Raw genomic sequence first — 18,770 nt, 5'->3', positions numbered from 1 at the left:
CATGTATATTCTACTACTCGACAGCGCCATGTTCTTCAAAGCCTTCCTCCAGTTTCTTTCAATGGAAGAGCCACTTAAATTGGAGGAAGACTTCTTAGGTTGGAGGAATTTCTCTCAACTCTAAGACAGGCTACAGGCTCATAGGACTTGGGTAAAGAGTTATCCGTTTGTATCCTGCCTTTCCTCCAGGGAGCTCAAAATGGTGTCTTTGAGGATTCACAGCAACCCAGTGAGACAGGTTCGAGACTCAAGGCCATCAAGTGTGGTTTCTGGGAGAGGGGGTTTAGTTGGGCAAGGATGTGAATGTCCCTTTACAGAGTGATGTTTACTCAGAGAGAATTAACTCCTTCCCTACTGTCTAAATGCTGGCTAGCATGTCTGCTTCTCCCGCTGAGCTGCAGCTCAGCAGTAGAGCATTTGTTCTGCTTGCAGAAGACCTCTGGTTCAATTCCTGGCATCAGTCAAGGAATCTCTGCTAGCAAATGCTAGAAACCTGCCTGAGACCATAAAGAGCCAAGAACCAGTAGAGAAGATCAAGAGTCCAGTAGCATCTATAAGACTAACAAAATTTGTGGTAGGGTATGAGCTTTCGACAGTAACCACTCACTTCTTCAGATACAGCTAGAAAGTCAGATTAGAGATGGGCATGAACCGAAATACGAACCAAAATTTGTGATGAACCAGGATGGTTCGTGGTTCGCAAACCGGCGGTTTGTCAGAGCCCATTTCTGACGAACCACCACAAACTTTAAGCGGATTCATTTGGTTTGCTTTTTGGTTCATCACTGCAGGTACAATGGGACTAAACCTGTCACCGATCAATCAGTTTCCTAGGCAACAGGGGATGGACTTCCTGCAGACCTTCTGCTGACCTGGAAGTGGTCTTCTGCTGACCCAGAAGTGATTATTTGCTGACCTGGAGGTGACATTTTCACGAACCAAATGAACTGGTTTGTGAAAGTTTGTGGTTCGTGAAAAAATGATGAACCACAAACTGCATGGTTCTTTTTTTTCTGGTTCGTGCCCATCTCTAAGTCAGATACAGCTAGAAAGCTAGCTGTATCTGAAGAAGTGAGCTGTAATTCACAAAAGCTTGTACCTTACCACAAATTTTCTACTGCTACAGACTAACACGGCCACCCATCTTGATCTATCTCCAAGAACCAGGACAGCTAGAGGACAATATAACACTGGATGGGCTCAGGACAGCTTCATATCCTCATATATGTGGTACTGTGGTTAGAGTATTGGACTAGGCTCCGACAGACCCAGGTCTGAATCTTCACTGTGCCATGGAAGCTTGCTAGGTGTCCTTGGGCCAGTCACACACTCAGCCTAACCTACCTCACAGGGTTGTTGAAGATAAAACAGAAGAGAGGAGAATGATGTAATCCACTTTAGGTCCCCAATGTAGAGAAAGGCAAGCTGCCAATGAAGTATGTAAGTTAATAAATAGATTATATATGTTACACAGGGAAGTCATTTTTTTAATAACATTCTCTTTAAAACAAGCACCTTCTCCTAAGCTTCAAGAAAGAAGCACAAGTGCAAGTGCTGATTTTCCACATTGGCTATACAAATTTAGAGAGCAGGAAAGAAAAAAGAACTCCTGTGCAGCCCCGATACCACTACAAGGAAATGCACTGCAAGTCCAGATGAAAAAGCCAACAGTCCCAAATGTTCATCTAGCTTGCACAGAAAACACACATGCACATAAACACTTTCTTTCCCGATTAAGCACTCCAGATGGTAGTTTCAAAAGCAAGAGGACAAATCTCACGGGATATCTCCAAACTCCTGTTAGTCCCATTGTACCTATTTAAGAACCCTGTACAATGCAGAACAAATCTGTTCTTGGAGGACTATGAAAATTGAAACTTAATTTAACAAACTGATTGAAATATTTTACATTTTTGCAGGGAGGGCTTTTAAAAAAAATAAAATAAAATGTTCCCTCACAGCAGTTTTACATGTTCACAACAAACCAGATTGTAATGTTTTGCATGTAAATAACCTTACACAGATCAAGTTAACCAATATCATCTTTCGATACTATTAAAAACCCTTGTTGCATCGGTGGGGGGGGGGGATCTAAAGGATTATAAAAGCATCAGTTTACCTGTATTTAGCCGCAGCTAACCCATACAGAATTAAGTTCACCTAAGCCTGCTGACATCAAATGGATTTAAGACTGTAATTTATTTCTTTTTTAAAGAACCTGTGTACTGTATCACTAATTTCTACTGTATCATTCGTCACCGGAAAAAGTAAATTCATTTGGAACAGTAGTTTCTAAACATGCTCTTATACTAAAATAAGAATTTTAATGTTCACATCTGTTTAATATTTTTAGGGCAAGAGCCCAAAGTTAAATTAGGAGTTTCAGTTAAAAATGCTTCCTGGCGTTACCAGTAATGAATGTCTGGGGAAAGGGTTTAGTCTAGGGACTTTCAAATGCATTTATAAAAATGCTTAAAATAAATGTGGAAAAGTTGCAAGTTGTTGGAACTAGGAATGCCAGCTTTTTGTCCTCCCACCAGGCCCCTTATTCTTTCCACAAAAAGTGTTGTGACATTGCCCACTGCTGCATCTTCCGGTTAAAATGCCATCCAGTCATCCAGCTATGAACCCAAATGTATAGAACTTAAGCTTAGACAGCCAACCAGGCTTATACTGTGGCTTGCCAAAGGGCTTGGCAACCGCCATTTTGTTCTGAACTTCCAGGCCTGTAGCAGCGAACAGGATTAGCCAACCCCCTAGTGGGCTGGCATACATGGCTAATGGTTTCAATTATCTTGGCGGGTCAGTTCTATTAAGAGGACAGAAGTCTTGTGGAAAAGAAAGCTAGCAGCTCTCTCCAAGTCAGATGATACCCAACTCTATATCTTGCTATCCAGGTCCCCACAGGTTGCAGTACAAATCTTAGATCGCTGCCTGACAGCCGTAGTGACATGTCTGAAAAATACATTAAAATTGAACCCAGACAAGACTGAAGTGATGCTTGTTGGGAAGTCAGAGATCTTGAAAGACATTGTGCTCCCCCCACCTTCGATGGAGTTCTTTTGACCCTTGCAGACTCGGTTAAGAGCCTAGGGGTTATACTGGATCCAGCGCTACTACTAGAAAAACAAGTTAAGGCAGCTACAAAAAATGCTTACTACAATCTCACTCTAGCCTGGAAAATGGCTTCTTATCTCAACACGGCTGACCTGGCCACCTGGATCCATGCTATGGTAACATCAAAACTTGACTATTGTAATGCATTATACATTGGTCTCCCATCTAAGTTAACTAGGAGGCTCCAATTGGTGCAAAACGCTGCGGCTCAACTATTATCATGAGCGAGCAGGAGCTTGAACATCACTCCCATCCTACAGTCATTCCATTGGCTACCTATCCGTTACCTTGCTCAGTTCAAGGTATTGGTCATTACATACAAAGGCCATAGTCCAGCATACCTATGGGACCACGTCCCTCCCTATGTCCCTCCACGGCAACTTTGCTCATCTGAACAGGGTCTCTTGCAGGTGCCAGCCTGTACATGGGCAAAATCAACAGCAGCCCATACACGGGCTTCCTCTGTGGTGGCCCCTACCCTATGGAACAGCCTGCCTGAGGAGGTCAGGAGAGCCCCCACCCTCCCGGCTTTCCGCAAACAATGCAAAACTGAATTATTCAGAAAGGCCTTTTTCTCAGCTAAGAAGGCAGTATTGTAGGAAAGGGATCCCAGATATTTCACTAACGAGTTAGAAACCATATATTTCACCATTATGTTGTCTTACATATTATCTGTTGCTTTAAATACGTACTCCTATATACTACCTGTGCTTTCTGTTGTTCAATGTAAGTCCTAGAACGGATTATATTCTGTTTCAGCAATTCCTCAACCCCATACTGGATCCTTGCTAATACTATATCTTTGTAAACTTATATTCTTTTACCCCATGACACTGTTTATGGAAATATTCTTGACACTGTATGGAAATGCCTTCCCTTCTCCTTGCCACTGATTGTACTAGTCTAACACCATGTAATCTGCGTTGAGTCTCAGTGAGAAAGGTGGAATGTAAATGACATAAATAAATAAAATAAATAAACACCTCAGTACTGGGTTTGGGTAACCAGGTGCCACAGAGGGCAGGTCCCCCGCACCTTGAATACAACACTACCACAATTTTATCTTCCTCAAGCTGCTCAAGACAACACAGGCAGTACTCTTACACCTTCTTTCCTCATAACACTCACATAACATACAGTGATTCCGCACACGTTGGATAATGCACTTCCAATCCTCTTTATAGATCATTTGGAATGGATTTTTTTGTGTGCGGAACAAAAAATCCACCTCAAATGACTGATAAAGTGCATTGAAAGTGCATTATCCAACATGTGCGGAATCATAGATTAGGCCAAGAGAGAGTAACTGGACCAAAGTCAACCAGCCAGCAGTCCAGTGAGTGGAGATTTGAACCCAGGCCTCCTAGGTCCTAGACTGGCACTACAACCATTCCACCACACCAGCTCTCTGGTCCAGTTGCACAGGAAGCAGACAGGACCAGTGTTTCACATCTCAGCACATTCAAGCTACCACATGCTAAACCCAGTTCAAAGCTCTGTTGCCTTGAACAGAGAAAATGGTATAACAAAGGGAAACTTTAGAGCCACCAGCCTTGATTTTGGGCCAAAGGGAGATGTCACTGCAAAGAAAAATATCTATAAGAAACAAAAGTCGGTGACACTGCCTCCCCATCTCCATGAAGGGAGGAAAGTGGCATTGTACCATACAACGAAAGCAGCCAGGCACCTCTTCCCGGTTTTCCAGAGGAAGGTAGGATAGCCGCATGCTTGGAGACAGGGGAGGGCCTGGGGCTTAAGCGATTAACCATTGGGTCCCAGGTTCAATCCCTGACATCTCCAGGTTAAAGCATCAGGTAGCAGACGATGGACAAGAGCCCTGCCTGCAACCCTAGAAAAACCCTGCTGCCAGTCAGAGTAGACAATGCGGATCAAGGATCTGTGTCAGTTTAAGTTAGCTTCACCTGTTCATGTGTGAGAATTGTAGATTTAAATACCTTGCAATCACCCTCTTTTTTTTTTTTTAATAAAGGGGTCTGCTTGGAATCTGGTTTTAAGAAATGCCCCAAATTACCAAGCTTTCTTCACCATTTTTTTCTTCCTAAAAGAACCTTTTCCCCATGCATTCGTTGAGATACTTTAGAACTTATTGCGTTCAAAAAATCTGAATGCCAACCATGAAACAAGGGGAAGTCTCTATTTCGGAAAGGGTGGTACCCACTGCAAAAACTGCTGACAAATGTATGGAGGAAACAAACTTGCAGCCTAGTTCTGTGCAGACTTAGGCATATCTAAGCCCAGGGTGATGCGCCGTCTTTGTTATTAGGCTGTAAACAAAACAAAAGCGTATTTTTATAGCGCTATGGAGGGTTGAGCATACTTAAAATGGTGGTCTCTCTCTCTCACAATGCAGACATCAGAATAATGGTTCAGAAAACGATAATGCTTTATTATATAACACAAATGTAAAAACCATAACCCATCTGCCTTCCCCCTGCCAAACTGCTACTGCCAGCCATTAGTCGAGTTGTTATGACTGAAATGGAATGTTCGCTAATATTCCAGTTGCTCAAGGGGAAGTGTCTGCAACAGACTGATGACACACAGTAAAGATGAGGGAAGTGAAAGGTTACTGTGGGTTGGAAAAGACCTATGGAAAAGAGCAGGGATGTGAACCACACAGCTGGAACTACAATCATACACAGGCTAGGAGTTTTATATTAAATTAAAAGCTACTACTGGCCATTATTATTATCAGCATCGTTATGAGGAAAGATCTATATACTTTGAACTGAAAAAACGTGCTGAAAAACCTGTTCAATTTGGTGCCAGCAGAAGCCAATAAGGACTGCTCTATAGCAGTCCCTCTTCATGTGGGATTGGAAGCTGTGTGAGAAAAGGGTCCCGGAAGTATGATTGCTACAGGAAGGAGACCACGGCTAGACAAGAGCATTAAAAAGACAGAAGTTGGAGGGGCAGACAGGAAGAGAAAGGGTAAGAGCTGGAGGAGGGGGTGTAAAGCCCAGAGAAAAGAAGGGGAGGGGGGGAAATGAGCACCGGAACACTCACTGGTGGTATAAGAGGCTGAAGATAAGACAGACGCTCCAAAGAGGTAGCCTTGCTGGTCTGTTACAACAAAAACCACCAAGCATCTTGTGGGTCCTTAAAAAGCAACAACCCCTCTGGTGGAGGTTTTTAAGATCCGCAACCCCATTTATCAGATGCATGAAGTGTTACGCTCAGTTGGTAGATGTAAGGGTGTGCAAATTTGTACATAACAAGAGAATACGTGAGGAACATTACTACAAAGGGAGGCCATATGACCTCAATTTCTAAGACAGGTTTTATTTTATTACATAGCACTGATGGTAAACAAGATCCGGTCTAAAGGATTAAACCAAATCAGGCATGGACCAGTTTTAACTGGCAAGACAAATCTGTAAGCTTTGCGATGCATGCCAGCCACTCTCAAACCTTATTAAGCCAAAGCTTATTAAGTCTATTTGCATAGGAATTTCAACTCAGTAAACTTCACATTGGTGACTCCCTTTCAAAGTTTGTTTTTGCTGAGGACAGTTTTTAAAGCTGAGTGATGGAGTGTCCTGGCATATCTACTGGTATCTGAGCATTTCCGCTACTAACTGTCTGATGTGTCAGTTTTATCTGGTGCCTCTTTGGAAGAGCAAAGCAACTGAAGGATGGGAGAGACCATCCTGAAGACAGTAAAACAGAGAGCCAAGCTACAAGTGACTTTTTTCATGTGGAGAACACTTGATTGTTGTCGCAAGTTTTCCTGGGAAGTGAAGTCCAGTGTCCTTCCCCTCTCTGCTAGAGAAAGCCAGCAGCAGCAGCAGCTTTTGCAAATCATTCCTCCAGTAACAATCCTGCTGGACAAGAGGGCTCCCAATGAATGATGCGCTCATTCTAGTTTTTCTCCACGAGCTCAGGAGCAAGGGAAGGGCATGTTAGAGCAGCAGCAGATTCTTCTGCAGTCACTGTGGCTGCAGCTTCACCAACACAGCGGCTTTCTCCAGAGCAGCTCCCTGGGAGCAGGATGCCCAGGGAGAAAGTAGCAGCTGCCCACCCCCAAACGATCATTGAGAGCCCTCTTGTCCAGCAGGCTTGTGACTGGAGGAATGATTTGCAAAAGGGAAGGACACTCGGACTTCAGTTCCCAGGAAAACTTGCAAAACAATCAAGTGTTCTCCACGTGAAAAATGTCACTTGTAGCTTGGCTCAGAGACAGTGGGCTGAAAAGCAGAAACTTTGGGGAAGGGGGGGAGGGTGCAGAAATGTGAGCCAAAGATGAGCAGAGATGCCATGGAGGAGACGATGGAAAAAGAGAGAAAGGACTGAAGAAAACATGATGCCAGGAAAGCAGAAATGGTGGGAATGCACTCAGGAAAAGCAAAACCATCCATGCTTCGAGAGTCTAATGAATCACGCTAGTTGGAGAGAATGACAAATTCCCCTATGAAGAATGCATAGAAATTTTTATGATATGACAAATATGAGACAATCCTTATATACACCACTTTGAATTCTTTGGATTAAGGGTGGAGAACAATCAAGATCAATAAAAAAAAATATGACTAACCAGCCAATGTTTTTTGGCGGCAGCTTTTACTGGCTTTGGCCTCCGACTGTACCTATACACACCCATGAATGCTAATATAATTGTGCGTTACAAACACATTTTTCAAGAAGAATAAACCACATTATCTACAGCCAGGAAAGGACTTGGGGGTTCAGAGGGGGATCATGGTGCCAATGCCAAACAACGGAAGCCTAAACAAACAAACAAGTAGCCTAAAAGTGAAATGGCTGGCAACGGAAAGAATCTGGACGCAAGCCAATTTCAAAGAAATGCTACATGTGCAAAAAAAGCCTTGCCCACATTTCAGGGACTGTGCCCTCCATAGTCAAGCCAATAGAAAGCAGGAGAATTTTTACTTCTCAATTAGCAACTGGACGGGATACTGTATGAATGCATTGCCTTATATCTCTGAAACGGCAAGGACTAATAGTGAAGTTTTAAGCAGAGTTACTTACTCCAGTCTATACCCAGAGGCTTAGAGTGGACTAACTCTGCTTAGGACTGCACTATAGGACAGTTATTTTAAATAATTAAAACCTGAGGGATTCAGGAAAAGGACTTAGAACACTGACCTCACCACGGTGCCCAATGGCACCATGGCATCTGCCCATGTGTTTCCTGACACCCACTTGTTTTATCTCCAAATCATCTCTTTTCTAAAGCAAAGAGAAAAAAATGCTGCCTTTTCCCCGCCTCAGAAGGCACCGCCTTTGGGTCTCCCATTCGGAAACAGCTGCCTCCATTGTAGGAAGATACTTGGCTTAGAACAGCCCAACATTTGGTTATGGGCTCCAGCCCCCAACAGCAGCCATTTTGTGATGGCACCCAATACTTATCCTCAAAAATCCTCATATGCTCACGGGCTCGACTAGGTACCTCCAACCTAAAATATCCTGGAGCTAAATATATCCCCATAGCTGGCACCATCAGTGAATATGGCCTTGTATCCAAGACTGAAAATACGGACATACTCGCCATGAACGTTTTCTCCTTAAATTGCTAAACTTCTCCAATATTTTTACAAATGCTATCAGAAGCTAGTCTATATGTGTACAGTGCTGTAATGTCATAGCCAAATTATGGAGACCCAATATGGTTTTCAAGACAAGAGACTTTCAGAGGTGGTTTGCCATTGCCTGTCTCTGCATAGCACCCTGGACTTCTTTGGTGGTCTCCCACCCAAGTACTAACCAGGCCGACCCTGCTTAGCTTCTGAGATCTGATGAGATTGGACTAGCATGAACCATCTGGGTCAAGGTGAAGCTAGCCCTCTAATTTCAGGGGAGCCCCGTGGACTTCAACACAGCTCTCAAAGAGAATGCAGCAAGAGCAAGGCTGAAAGAAATACACATCATATGAGAGCTGGCATGGTATGGCCTAGGACTTGTGACAATCAGGTTGGAATCTATGGAAGCTCAGTGAGGGCCAAACTAGACGTGATGGCAGCCTCATGGCCACCATGGTGATGATGAAACTATTTAAAATTATTTTAAAATGCCACCGGCGCCTGATCAGTGCAGTGGGCTGAGTAGGGTTGCCAGCCTCCAGGTAGTGGCTGGAGATCTCCCGGAATTACAACTGGTCTCCAGGCCACAGAGATCAGTTCACCTGGAGAAAATGGCTACTTTGGGGGAGTGGATTCTATGGAATTATGCCGCGCCAAGGTCCTTTCCCTCCCCAAACCCCTTTCTCCAGGTTTTAACCCCCAGATCTCCAGGAATTTCCCAACTTGGAGCTGGCAACCCTAGGGCTGAGGCACTTTTGTCCCCCCCCTCCCTGCCCCCTCCTATTGTATCAAGTGCTGAACTGGCCATACACACACACAGCCCACAGCTGTTTCGGCACTTGATAAGGCACAGGTGAGAAAAACAAGAGTGCCTCAGTCTGCTGAGGTAATCAGGCCCTCACAGCATTTTAAAATCACTTTAAAATGGCAAAGGCATCCCCATGGCAACTATGATGACATCATCATCTCTAGCTTGGCCCTCAGTGCCTCTGGGCCCAATACATCCTCTTATGCGATCCTCACAGGATTGTTGTGAGGATAAGGTGGGAAGAGGGGAGAATGATGTGATAAGCACCTTCAGGTCCTCATTAGGGATAAAAGTGGGATATAAAATAAGCATTTCTCAAGATCAGTCCCTGCTTCTTAAATCTGCACAGTTACTGGAGTTAAGCTCACTGAATTCAGAGTGGATTTCTCTTGAGTTGACGCACATCATGCAATTGCCATCTCAGAAAGATGAACAGTGAACAGAATTGCACCTTTCTGAATCTGCTGAAGTCCATAGGCTTAGAAGGGTGTAAATCTGTTTTGGACTGCACTGTGAACTTTGCAATAACTTCAAAACCAAAGGCAGAGACTGCTCTGGCTCAGGCCTCCTCAGTCGTAGGGGGAAGGATACATTTCAAGGATTCCATTTAAAGATTTCAAGGATTTCACTGAAATGATCTGTTTCACACAGTGTACTAAAGCACCGTAGAGCATCAGAGCTGGAGGTACGAACAAGACAAGCTGTTTTATTTTAAACAAGCCTCAAAATTAGCATGGAAATTAAAAAAAAAAAACCAAAGGCAAACCCTTGCTTTGTTAACTTCTTTCGTGTCTAACGTGCATTCTGCAGAACACACCCCTCGCTTTGTACATCGGTTTCCTCCTCTGAGAGCCAAACAGCCAAAGGGGGAAAAGAAGTTCCGCACGGAACTGGATGCTGGTAAAATGTAGATGCCCAGCCACTTAACCTAACATGAAGGGCTGGTTTTGAACAGCAGCCTCTGCTTCAGCACGATTTCCTTAAAGGAAGCCCACCGGGAAGCAGAAGGTTTTGTGCAGAAGTTCTCTCCCTAAGCAAGATAATCTTTAAAGGACCCTGAGAAGAATTTCCCTCGTCACTTGTTTTAGCTGCAGAACTGTGCAGAGAAAACAATACTGCTCATGTGCAAGCGTGACAAAGAATTTTTCCTGAGATCTGCTGAAAAGTTAATTCTCTTTCCAACAAGCGAGTCTTTCCAACAAGCCAGTAAGTCAAAGAAGGGGCACTTCCCCCCCTCCTTCCTTTCTTGTTCGAGATGAAAACAGTCATTCACAATCAAGTCAGTGAGATATGCCAGATGTAAATTCCAAGGTTTTGCTGTGCGGCAAACATTGTAAGCCTCCCCTCTATTCCAGACCCGATTGTCTATAAAGAGACTGTTTGATTCACGCATCAGCATTTTCATCCCAGACTGCTAAAACATGTCAGTTATATAGCTAACTGCTGGCTTCCCCTTCATTGGTCAAAACAATGGAAGGTGGGATCTCACTGAAGAATGGACAAAACGCTGGTTAAATCCCTAAAGTGCTTGTTTTCCCTCTAAGCAGCACACCTCATCCCATACTAGATTCTGCTTAGGATCAGACATCTGACCTGTCAAAACAGATTTAGCCAACTGACGGGCCAAATGTTTTTAAACCAGAACATTTATTAGTACAAAGCAATCCTCTTACAATTAACCAGCCCGATACTTAACGGGCTTGTTTTTGTAATTAATGTAACTGTCCTGCTGACGCAATGAAGTTAATTTTTTGAAATTATTGCAACCAATTATTATAACTTTTAACAACTCTAGGCAAGACTGCGACATGTGAACGATTCTCTCTCTTCAACTGTTGTCCTAGAACAACAGGGACAGTTTTACAGAGATGAAAAAGAAAAGAAAATTTTCTGGGGGCTCAAGATGCCTGGGAGAAAGGGTATATAAATATTTCAAAACAATAAATAAAAGCAGAAATAAAGTCATAGCCAGTCTTAGAAACGAACAAACAAGTTTGTCTGGAGTTGTCTGCAGTTACACTAGGTGGCCAGCAGGAGAAGCTTCAGCAGTCTGCCCTGGATGCTGATTGGCTACAAGTCAGCAGGCCTCAGACTTGACTTTCCTAACACACAGCACCATAATGAAATTTCAAAAGGAAGCTGCCACCCAGGGCTCATTTCGAGGGGGAACGCACCAGAACACAGTTCCGGTAGTTCCCCAAAGAGGTCATATGACAGGTGGCCCCGCCCACCTGACTCTCAGCCATTTTGGGCCTATTTCGGTCTGGATTGGGGCCAAAATGTCCCGGATCAGGCCTCTGATAGGTGGTGGATCACTCTCCCGCTCAGCAGCGGTCCAATCCTAACCATTTTCGGCCATTTTCAGCCCCTTTTTGCCATTTTGGGCCCAATTTTGGCCCTGAATGGCCAGGATTGGGTCCAAAACAGCCAGGATAGGGGATGTCAGGGGGTGTGGCATATGCTAATGACACACTTCCAGTGATGTCAAGGGGCATGGCATATGCTAATGAGTTATGCTAAAGACTTTCTCCAGCTCTTTTTCTACGAAATGACCCCTGCTGCCACCTATACAGTGGCATTTTTGGCTTTGCACAAGAGTCAATGGTCAATTAATAAGCAGTACACTGACTATCTTTGGCGGACGTTCCAAACCATAATCAGGATTTGAAATTCCTCCACAGTTTCAGTGGGGGGGTTGCTGCATTGCCTCTGAGCTGCTGTGTATGAAACTCCAGCCCCCTAAGGCACATGGAATTAGTCTCATGGGGATGTTCAATGCAGCTACTTTGCAATCAAAGTCAAAGTCAAAAGAGTTTATTGTCTACAGCCATAGGCCGTCACAATTCACCAAACACTGACTAATAAAACAATTAAACCCCTTATCACAGTTTGTATAGGTTACTAAAATTAATTAAAAACAATACCGTATGCCAAACCATCCCAGGAGCCACGAAACAGCCTCATTCAGTACCACCTTAGATCTTATCTTTTTGGTTGCAAGTGTAAACTGAGAGACTCTATAGGACACACTGCAATCAAATGGTAAAAGACATTTATTCCAGACAACAGGGAACGCTGCTTTAAACCAGTGATGGGGAAACTTAACTGACTTGGGGATTAGCTGCCAGCTCCCCCTCCAACCAAAGAAAAAGCACTATTAAAAGCCAGTGTAGTATAGTGGTTAGTGTGTCAGACCACAATCTAGGAGACCCAGGTTCAAATCCAAATTGTGCCACAGAAACTTGCTTGGGCCAGTCACATAGTCTCGCAGCCTAAACTACCTCACAGGGATGTTGTTATGATAAAATGGAGGAGAGGGGAATAATGTAAGCTGCTTTGAGCCCCCACTGGGAAGAAAGGCAGGGTAGAAATGAGTAAGATGTAATATTCATGTTCAATACTACAATTTCAAAACCAGTGCATTCTACCATTCTGCTTCATATTTAATGGAAGCAAGGCATCAAGGGTGGAAAGGGGAGAGTTCAGAACAGTATGTAAATTACTAGGAAAGAGGTACCCAACCTGAATTAAATGTTATGAACTAAAAGCTCCCCAAACTGTTCCCCTATCCTCCATTTTATCCTAACAACAAGCCTGTGAGGTAGGTTAGGCTGAGCCCACTTATATGACTGGCCTGTGAGGTAGGTTAGGCTGAGCCCACCTATATGACTGGCCTGTGAGGTAGGTTAGGCTGAGCCCACCTATATGACTGGCCCAAGGTTAGCCAATGAGTTCCAAGACCCATTCACTCATTATGCCTTTTCCTAAACTATAAAGGCAATTCTTTAAAAAAACATTCCTGCAATTAGGAAACAAAAAGCCTCTGTAGAGAGTTTATTATTGTTCGTTCTTTTTAAAAAATGGAAACTGATTTTAATAAATAAAATTTTAAAATCCAGCCACAGCCTCTTGAAGTTATACAGAAGCAGCAGTAAGTTTGATTTTTGTATTTTCATCCAAAGCTTTTCCAAGGGAGGGGGCATGCGCAGCTCCACTCCCGTCAGGTTCAAAACAACCAATGACTGGCCAAAGGTTATCCAGTAAACTTTGCGGCTAAAAGAAGGATTCCACTCCAGGTCTCCCTGATCAAAGCTGGACATTGTTTAATTTCCACTTTCTTCTAAAGAGCTCAGGGCAACACACAGGATTCTCTCCTTTCCTCCAAGTTTATCCTTACAACCACCCTGTGAGGTAGGTTAGGCTGAGTGTATGTGACTGGTCCAAATTCCCCCAGTGAATCTCACGTCAAATGGGGATTTGAATTTAAGATTTTCCAAGTCCTAACCTGACATTAACTGCTCTCCACCATACTGGCATCATTGCACAACATTCTAACACTGACTGCCTGGAATATTACAATCTTCTGAGAAATCTAACCCACAGCACACCACTGTTAAATATCCTCCACTGTATTGATCTAATAAAACTCATTTCTCAGTATCCAGAAGTTTGGTGTAGTGGTTAAGAATTGCAGGACTCTAATCTGGAGAGCCGGGTTTGATTCCCCACTCCTCCGCTTGAAGCCAGCTGGGTGCCCTTGGGTCACTCACAGCTCTTTCAGAGCTCTCTCAGCCCCACCCACCTCACAGGGCGATTGTTGTGAGGATAAAAACACACTTTGTAAACCACTCTGAGGGCCAAACTACAAGTGACAAATGACACAGGTTGGACACTTGTCAGCTTCCCTCAAGTTCTGATGGCAAATGTAGGCAGCTTGGCGTAATGTTGGACAAGTGACAGTTGAAAAGTCCATTGGACAGCAGTCAGAGAGCCAAGCTGCAAGACCAGGATGCCTACATTTCCCATGAAAACTTGAGGGAAGCTAACAAATGTCCAACCTGTGTCATTCGCCACTTGTAGCTTGGCCCTTTAAGTTGTTCTGAAGGGTGGTATATAAATTGAATGCTGTTATTGTTATTACAGAAACCTGAGTAATTGTAATATGATCAAATTATATACTGACATGTAGGTGTCAAAGTGTTTAGGATCTACATGTTTGATTTCAATTAAATTACACCTACATGTCTGATTTCAATCCAATTCACTTTAGGTAACAGACCTGAGAGAAACAGTGCGATCCTACAAAAAGAGATACCACAATCCAAACCCACTAATGTCAACAGACATTGATCCAGAGGAGTTAGCCGTGTTAGTCTGTAGTAGCAAAATCAAAAAGAGTCCAGTAGCACCTTTAAGACTAACCAATTTTATTTTATTGTAGCATAAGCTTTCGAGAATTAAGTTCTCTTCATCAGATGCCTGATCCGAACTGGTCAAATACAGAAGAGGAGGGGAGGGGAAAGAACGAGACATATCCCAGCTCAAACCCATCCAACGTATCATCAGGGAGCTACAACCCATCCTGGAAAATGATACCTCTCTCTCAGAAGTCCTGGGTGGAAGACCTTTCCTTGCCTACAGACAGCCCCCCAATCTTAAACGACTTCTCACTTACAATCATGAATCGGCCAGCAGGGCCACCAGCACAGGTACCAGGCCCTGCAACAGACCCAGATGCCAGCTCTGCCCCTATATCTACCCAGGGAATACAATTACAGGACCCAATGGCATCAACTACACTGTCTCTGGCTCTTACAGCTGCTCATCCTCCAATCTGATATATGCCCTCATGTGCCAACAATGTCCTTCTGCTCTGTACATTGGACAAACCAGCCAACCTCTACGAAAAAGAATAAATGGACACAAATCTGACATTAGAAATGGAAACGTCCAAAAATCAGTGGGAGAACACTTCAATCTACCAGGACATTCCACCAAAGACTTAAAAGTCGCTGTGGTTCAACAGAAACCCTTCAAAAACAAAATCCAATGGGAGGCTGCTGAATTGGAATTCATATGCAAATTTGACTCTGTCAAGCTGGGACTGAATAGAGACTATGAATGGTTATCACATTATCACAGGTAACAGATTTCCTTTACAGAGGCGTGGTCTGGGGGAGCCCAGAGACGCCTGGTGTGGGCTTTGTTTGTCAATTATCTCAGCCTGAGTGCGTGTGGGCTTTCGGGGACCACAGTTCTCTTTGTCAGATGCAGCTGGCACGGACAGCTGTGGTTATCGAGGGCTTATACTACATAGGAATTGTATACGTTCACTGCGGCAAACTGACTCCACACCAAAAGGAGATGTTTACATTTACAAGCAAAGGAATGTTTTGATTGCCTTCACACTAATTGCATCCTGTCTTCTTGTGATATATGTCCCGTTCTTTCCCCTCCCCTCCTCTTCTGTATTTGACCAGTTCGGATCAGGCATCTGATGAAGAGAACTTGATTCTCGAAAGCTTATGCTACAATGAAATAAAATTGGTTAGTCTTAAAGGTGCTACTGGACTCTTTTTGATTTTTAACAGACACTGAGACTCTCTACACAGGGCATCTTACACGGACACGCTCCAGTGTCTTACTTTCTGTGTGGTCTTCTATTCAAGTGTACTCTGTCTCCCTAGCAGTGCACGTGTAAGCCACAATGTGAGAACAAGTTTAAGATCTTTCACTTGAGCTTCCCTGTGTAAAATGTCTTGCGCAGAGGGACTCTTAGACAAGACGAAATCTGCACAGGGTTGTACTGTAGGGTAGTAATCCTCAATATACTTATTCAAGAGTAAGCCTCAATGAACATTCTTCTCCGTAAACCTGCATAGGACAGCTCAGTTGATCCTTATATCGCCCAGATTTCAAGCATATTATTTCATGCGCGGAAAAACCCAACTATTTGCAAAAGTGACAAGTTAAAGATGCATTTAAGATCACAGCTGAAATCACAAAGCGTAGACAGCATACAAGATTTAATTTGTTTACTTTTTTAAAAAAAATCATGTTTCCAAACTACAGCATTACGCGGTGGGCTAACATCTCCTTATGACACACAACCTGCAGTTCCAAAGAACAGCGGCTGTTTCCGGAACAACATCATAAACTCTAAAACTGACCAAGAATTTTTCCTTCACTCCCTAAACAACAAAAGTCTTCACCACACAGAGATAAAAATAGGATCCGGTCACAACCCTACACAGAGGTAGGCATACACAAGCCCGTTGAAATGAAGAGAATTAAACACACCTGTCAATGTAATCCTATGCATGTTTACTCACAAGCAAGTCCCAAAGTATTCAGATTTATTGATTCAATTTATATTCCACCCTAATGGGCTCAGGGTAGATAACACCGATAGTTAAAACCAAAAATAAAATCATAAATACAGACAATTCAGTTCAATAAAAAACATCACCGGAACGGCAGCTATACTTTCTTAACCCCAACCTACACACCTGCAGCGACCCTGACTACCAAGCAAACATGCACAAAACACAAGATCAAGATGGGTCAGTCTGTCTGTAGTAGTAGAAAAGAGCAAGAGTCCAGTAGCACCTATAAGGCTAACAACATTTGTAGTAAGGATATGTATGAGCTTTTGTGAGTCACAGCTCACTTCTGCAGATACAGACGGTTGCTGTCTGTCTGTATTGAAGAGTAGCTGATGATCCCAAACAGGTGTCTTTGGAAGCTTTCTGCTACAATCAAGGGGATTTACTCCCAAGTAGCACTACCAGGGATTCAGCTTTAAGAAGCTAGCTGCAGCTGCCAATACTACATTGCCAAGGAAACCTTTTCCAAAAGTGTAATCCTAAAGAGAGTTATATCCTTCCAAGCCCATTTGCTCAGACAGAAGTAAAGTCCTTTTAGGGCCACACTGTGGGTGTCATGAAATAAATCACAAGGGGGCACACTCACTGCCCCCTAATTAAAAAGACAGCTGGAGCTATTATTGCAATTTGTAAAAAGGCCTCCTTACCTGCAGTCTTTAAGCCATATTGCAATCTTTTCATTCGGAACATTGCCTGGAGGATAAAGAAAATTGGGGAAGGGGGAGAAAAAGCAAGGAATTGTCATTGACGGGCGAGCATTAAAAAGAGAAAGAACAGCCCGTTTAGGACGTCCCGCAACTTACTGGCATGGGAGAATGGAGTTCATTGACATGTAAACAAGTCAATGCACAAAATCAACAGTGTGTGTCTGCAGGATGGGGGGGGGGGGATGACACGTTTCATGTTTCAAATACAATGCAAGCGCCCTGCAGCGGTCAAGCCTTTACTCGCGAGTAAGCTTTCGAGAGTCCGAGCTCGCTTCTTCAGGCACGAGCAGGAATGGAGATCCCTGGGCTACTGGACTCCTTTCCTGCTGGCTGCCCATCGAGAGCTATACTCGTGAGTAAGCTCGGCTAAAATCTTTCTGGTGGAAGTAAGACGACCGAGCACACGTGTCCAGGGTTGAACAGCGCTCTTGACGGTTGCAGGCGTGCCTGTCCACGTTTACTCAAAAGTAAGCCCCTTACAGATCAATGGGATTTCTTCTGACTAAGCGTGGCAGCAACAGAGGCGGGGGCGATCTGGCGGCCGCTTTCCCGGGGCCCCTTTCCCGGGGCGAGGGACCCGCTGCCAGGACCGACCTCCTTCCCGCTCCGGGTTGAGCTCCGGCGCTTCTGGTGAGAGCTGCTCGGCCTCCGAGGCTTGCCAGGAGTCCCGGCTTTTGGCCCAGGCCTTCCTCTTGCTGACGGCCCCCGGTCCCTCGTCGCCCGCCGCAGCCTGCTCCATCGGACCGACCCGGCCGGCTTCTGCTGCAGGCTCGCCCGCTCGCTCCGCACACGCCGGCCGCTCGCCTGCAAAAGCCAAGCCCGGAGGCGGGTCGGGCTGCGCCGAGCCGGCGAAGTCGGCTGCCGCTTCTTGCAAAGTCTGCGTCCGGGAAAAGCAGCAGGCGGAAGGCGGGATCGGGGCCACCGCTAGCCCAGCCGGGCGCAGCAGAGCGGGGGGCTCCCGAGCAGCCGCCTAGCGCGTGGGAAACCTCCAGCGCCCACGGCCCTGCCCACCATGCCCGGCCGCCTCCGGCTCCCAGGACTACGGAGCGCTTCTGGCAGCTTCCCCCGCTCGCAACTTAGTAGCGAGGAGCGGATCCGCAGCAGGAGGAGGAAGGGGAAAGGAAGCGGATTCTGCGTTTGCTACCTCCCGGCCGCACCGGAATTCGCCCACTCCCCGCGGACGCCCCCGGCCAGCTTCTCCGCCCGTCTGTTCCGGGCAACGAGGCACCTCGCGGGGGGAACGCGCAGCCGGCGCCGAAGACAGGCGAGAGCCCTGGAGCGCCTGGATCCGAGCGCGCCCGCCCGAGCGCAGCGCAGTGGCGGCAACCGGAGAGTTTAATCAATCAGGGCGTTCCTCTTCGCCCTAGCCCCGGGAGGAGGCGCGGAGCGACCGGGGCAGGATCCGGCTCCT

General features: G+C 45.0%; 1 protein-coding gene across 1 annotated transcript in view; it reads right to left on the bottom strand.

The window, feature by feature from the left end:
* ITPRID2 (ITPR interacting domain containing 2) overlaps positions 1 to 18,409 on the bottom strand; it is a 96,387-nt gene extending 77,978 nt beyond the window's left edge. The window contains exons 1-2 of the mRNA XM_054971720.1: positions 17,954 to 18,409; positions 17,300 to 17,345 (exon numbers count right to left, since the gene is read on the bottom strand). Coding sequence (XP_054827695.1) covers positions 17,300 to 17,345; positions 17,954 to 18,098 — 191 coding nt within the window. The 5' untranslated portion in view covers positions 18,099 to 18,409. The remainder of the gene's footprint in view (positions 1 to 17,299; positions 17,346 to 17,953) is intronic.
* Between the last annotated feature and the right edge of the window lie 361 nt (positions 18,410 to 18,770).

Source organism: Eublepharis macularius, chromosome 2, assembly GCF_028583425.1.
Source record: "Eublepharis macularius isolate TG4126 chromosome 2, MPM_Emac_v1.0, whole genome shotgun sequence".
In the NCBI taxonomy this organism is placed as follows: Eukaryota; Metazoa; Chordata; class Lepidosauria; order Squamata; family Eublepharidae; genus Eublepharis; species Eublepharis macularius.
This window is presented reverse-complemented; position numbering and strand designations above follow the sequence as displayed.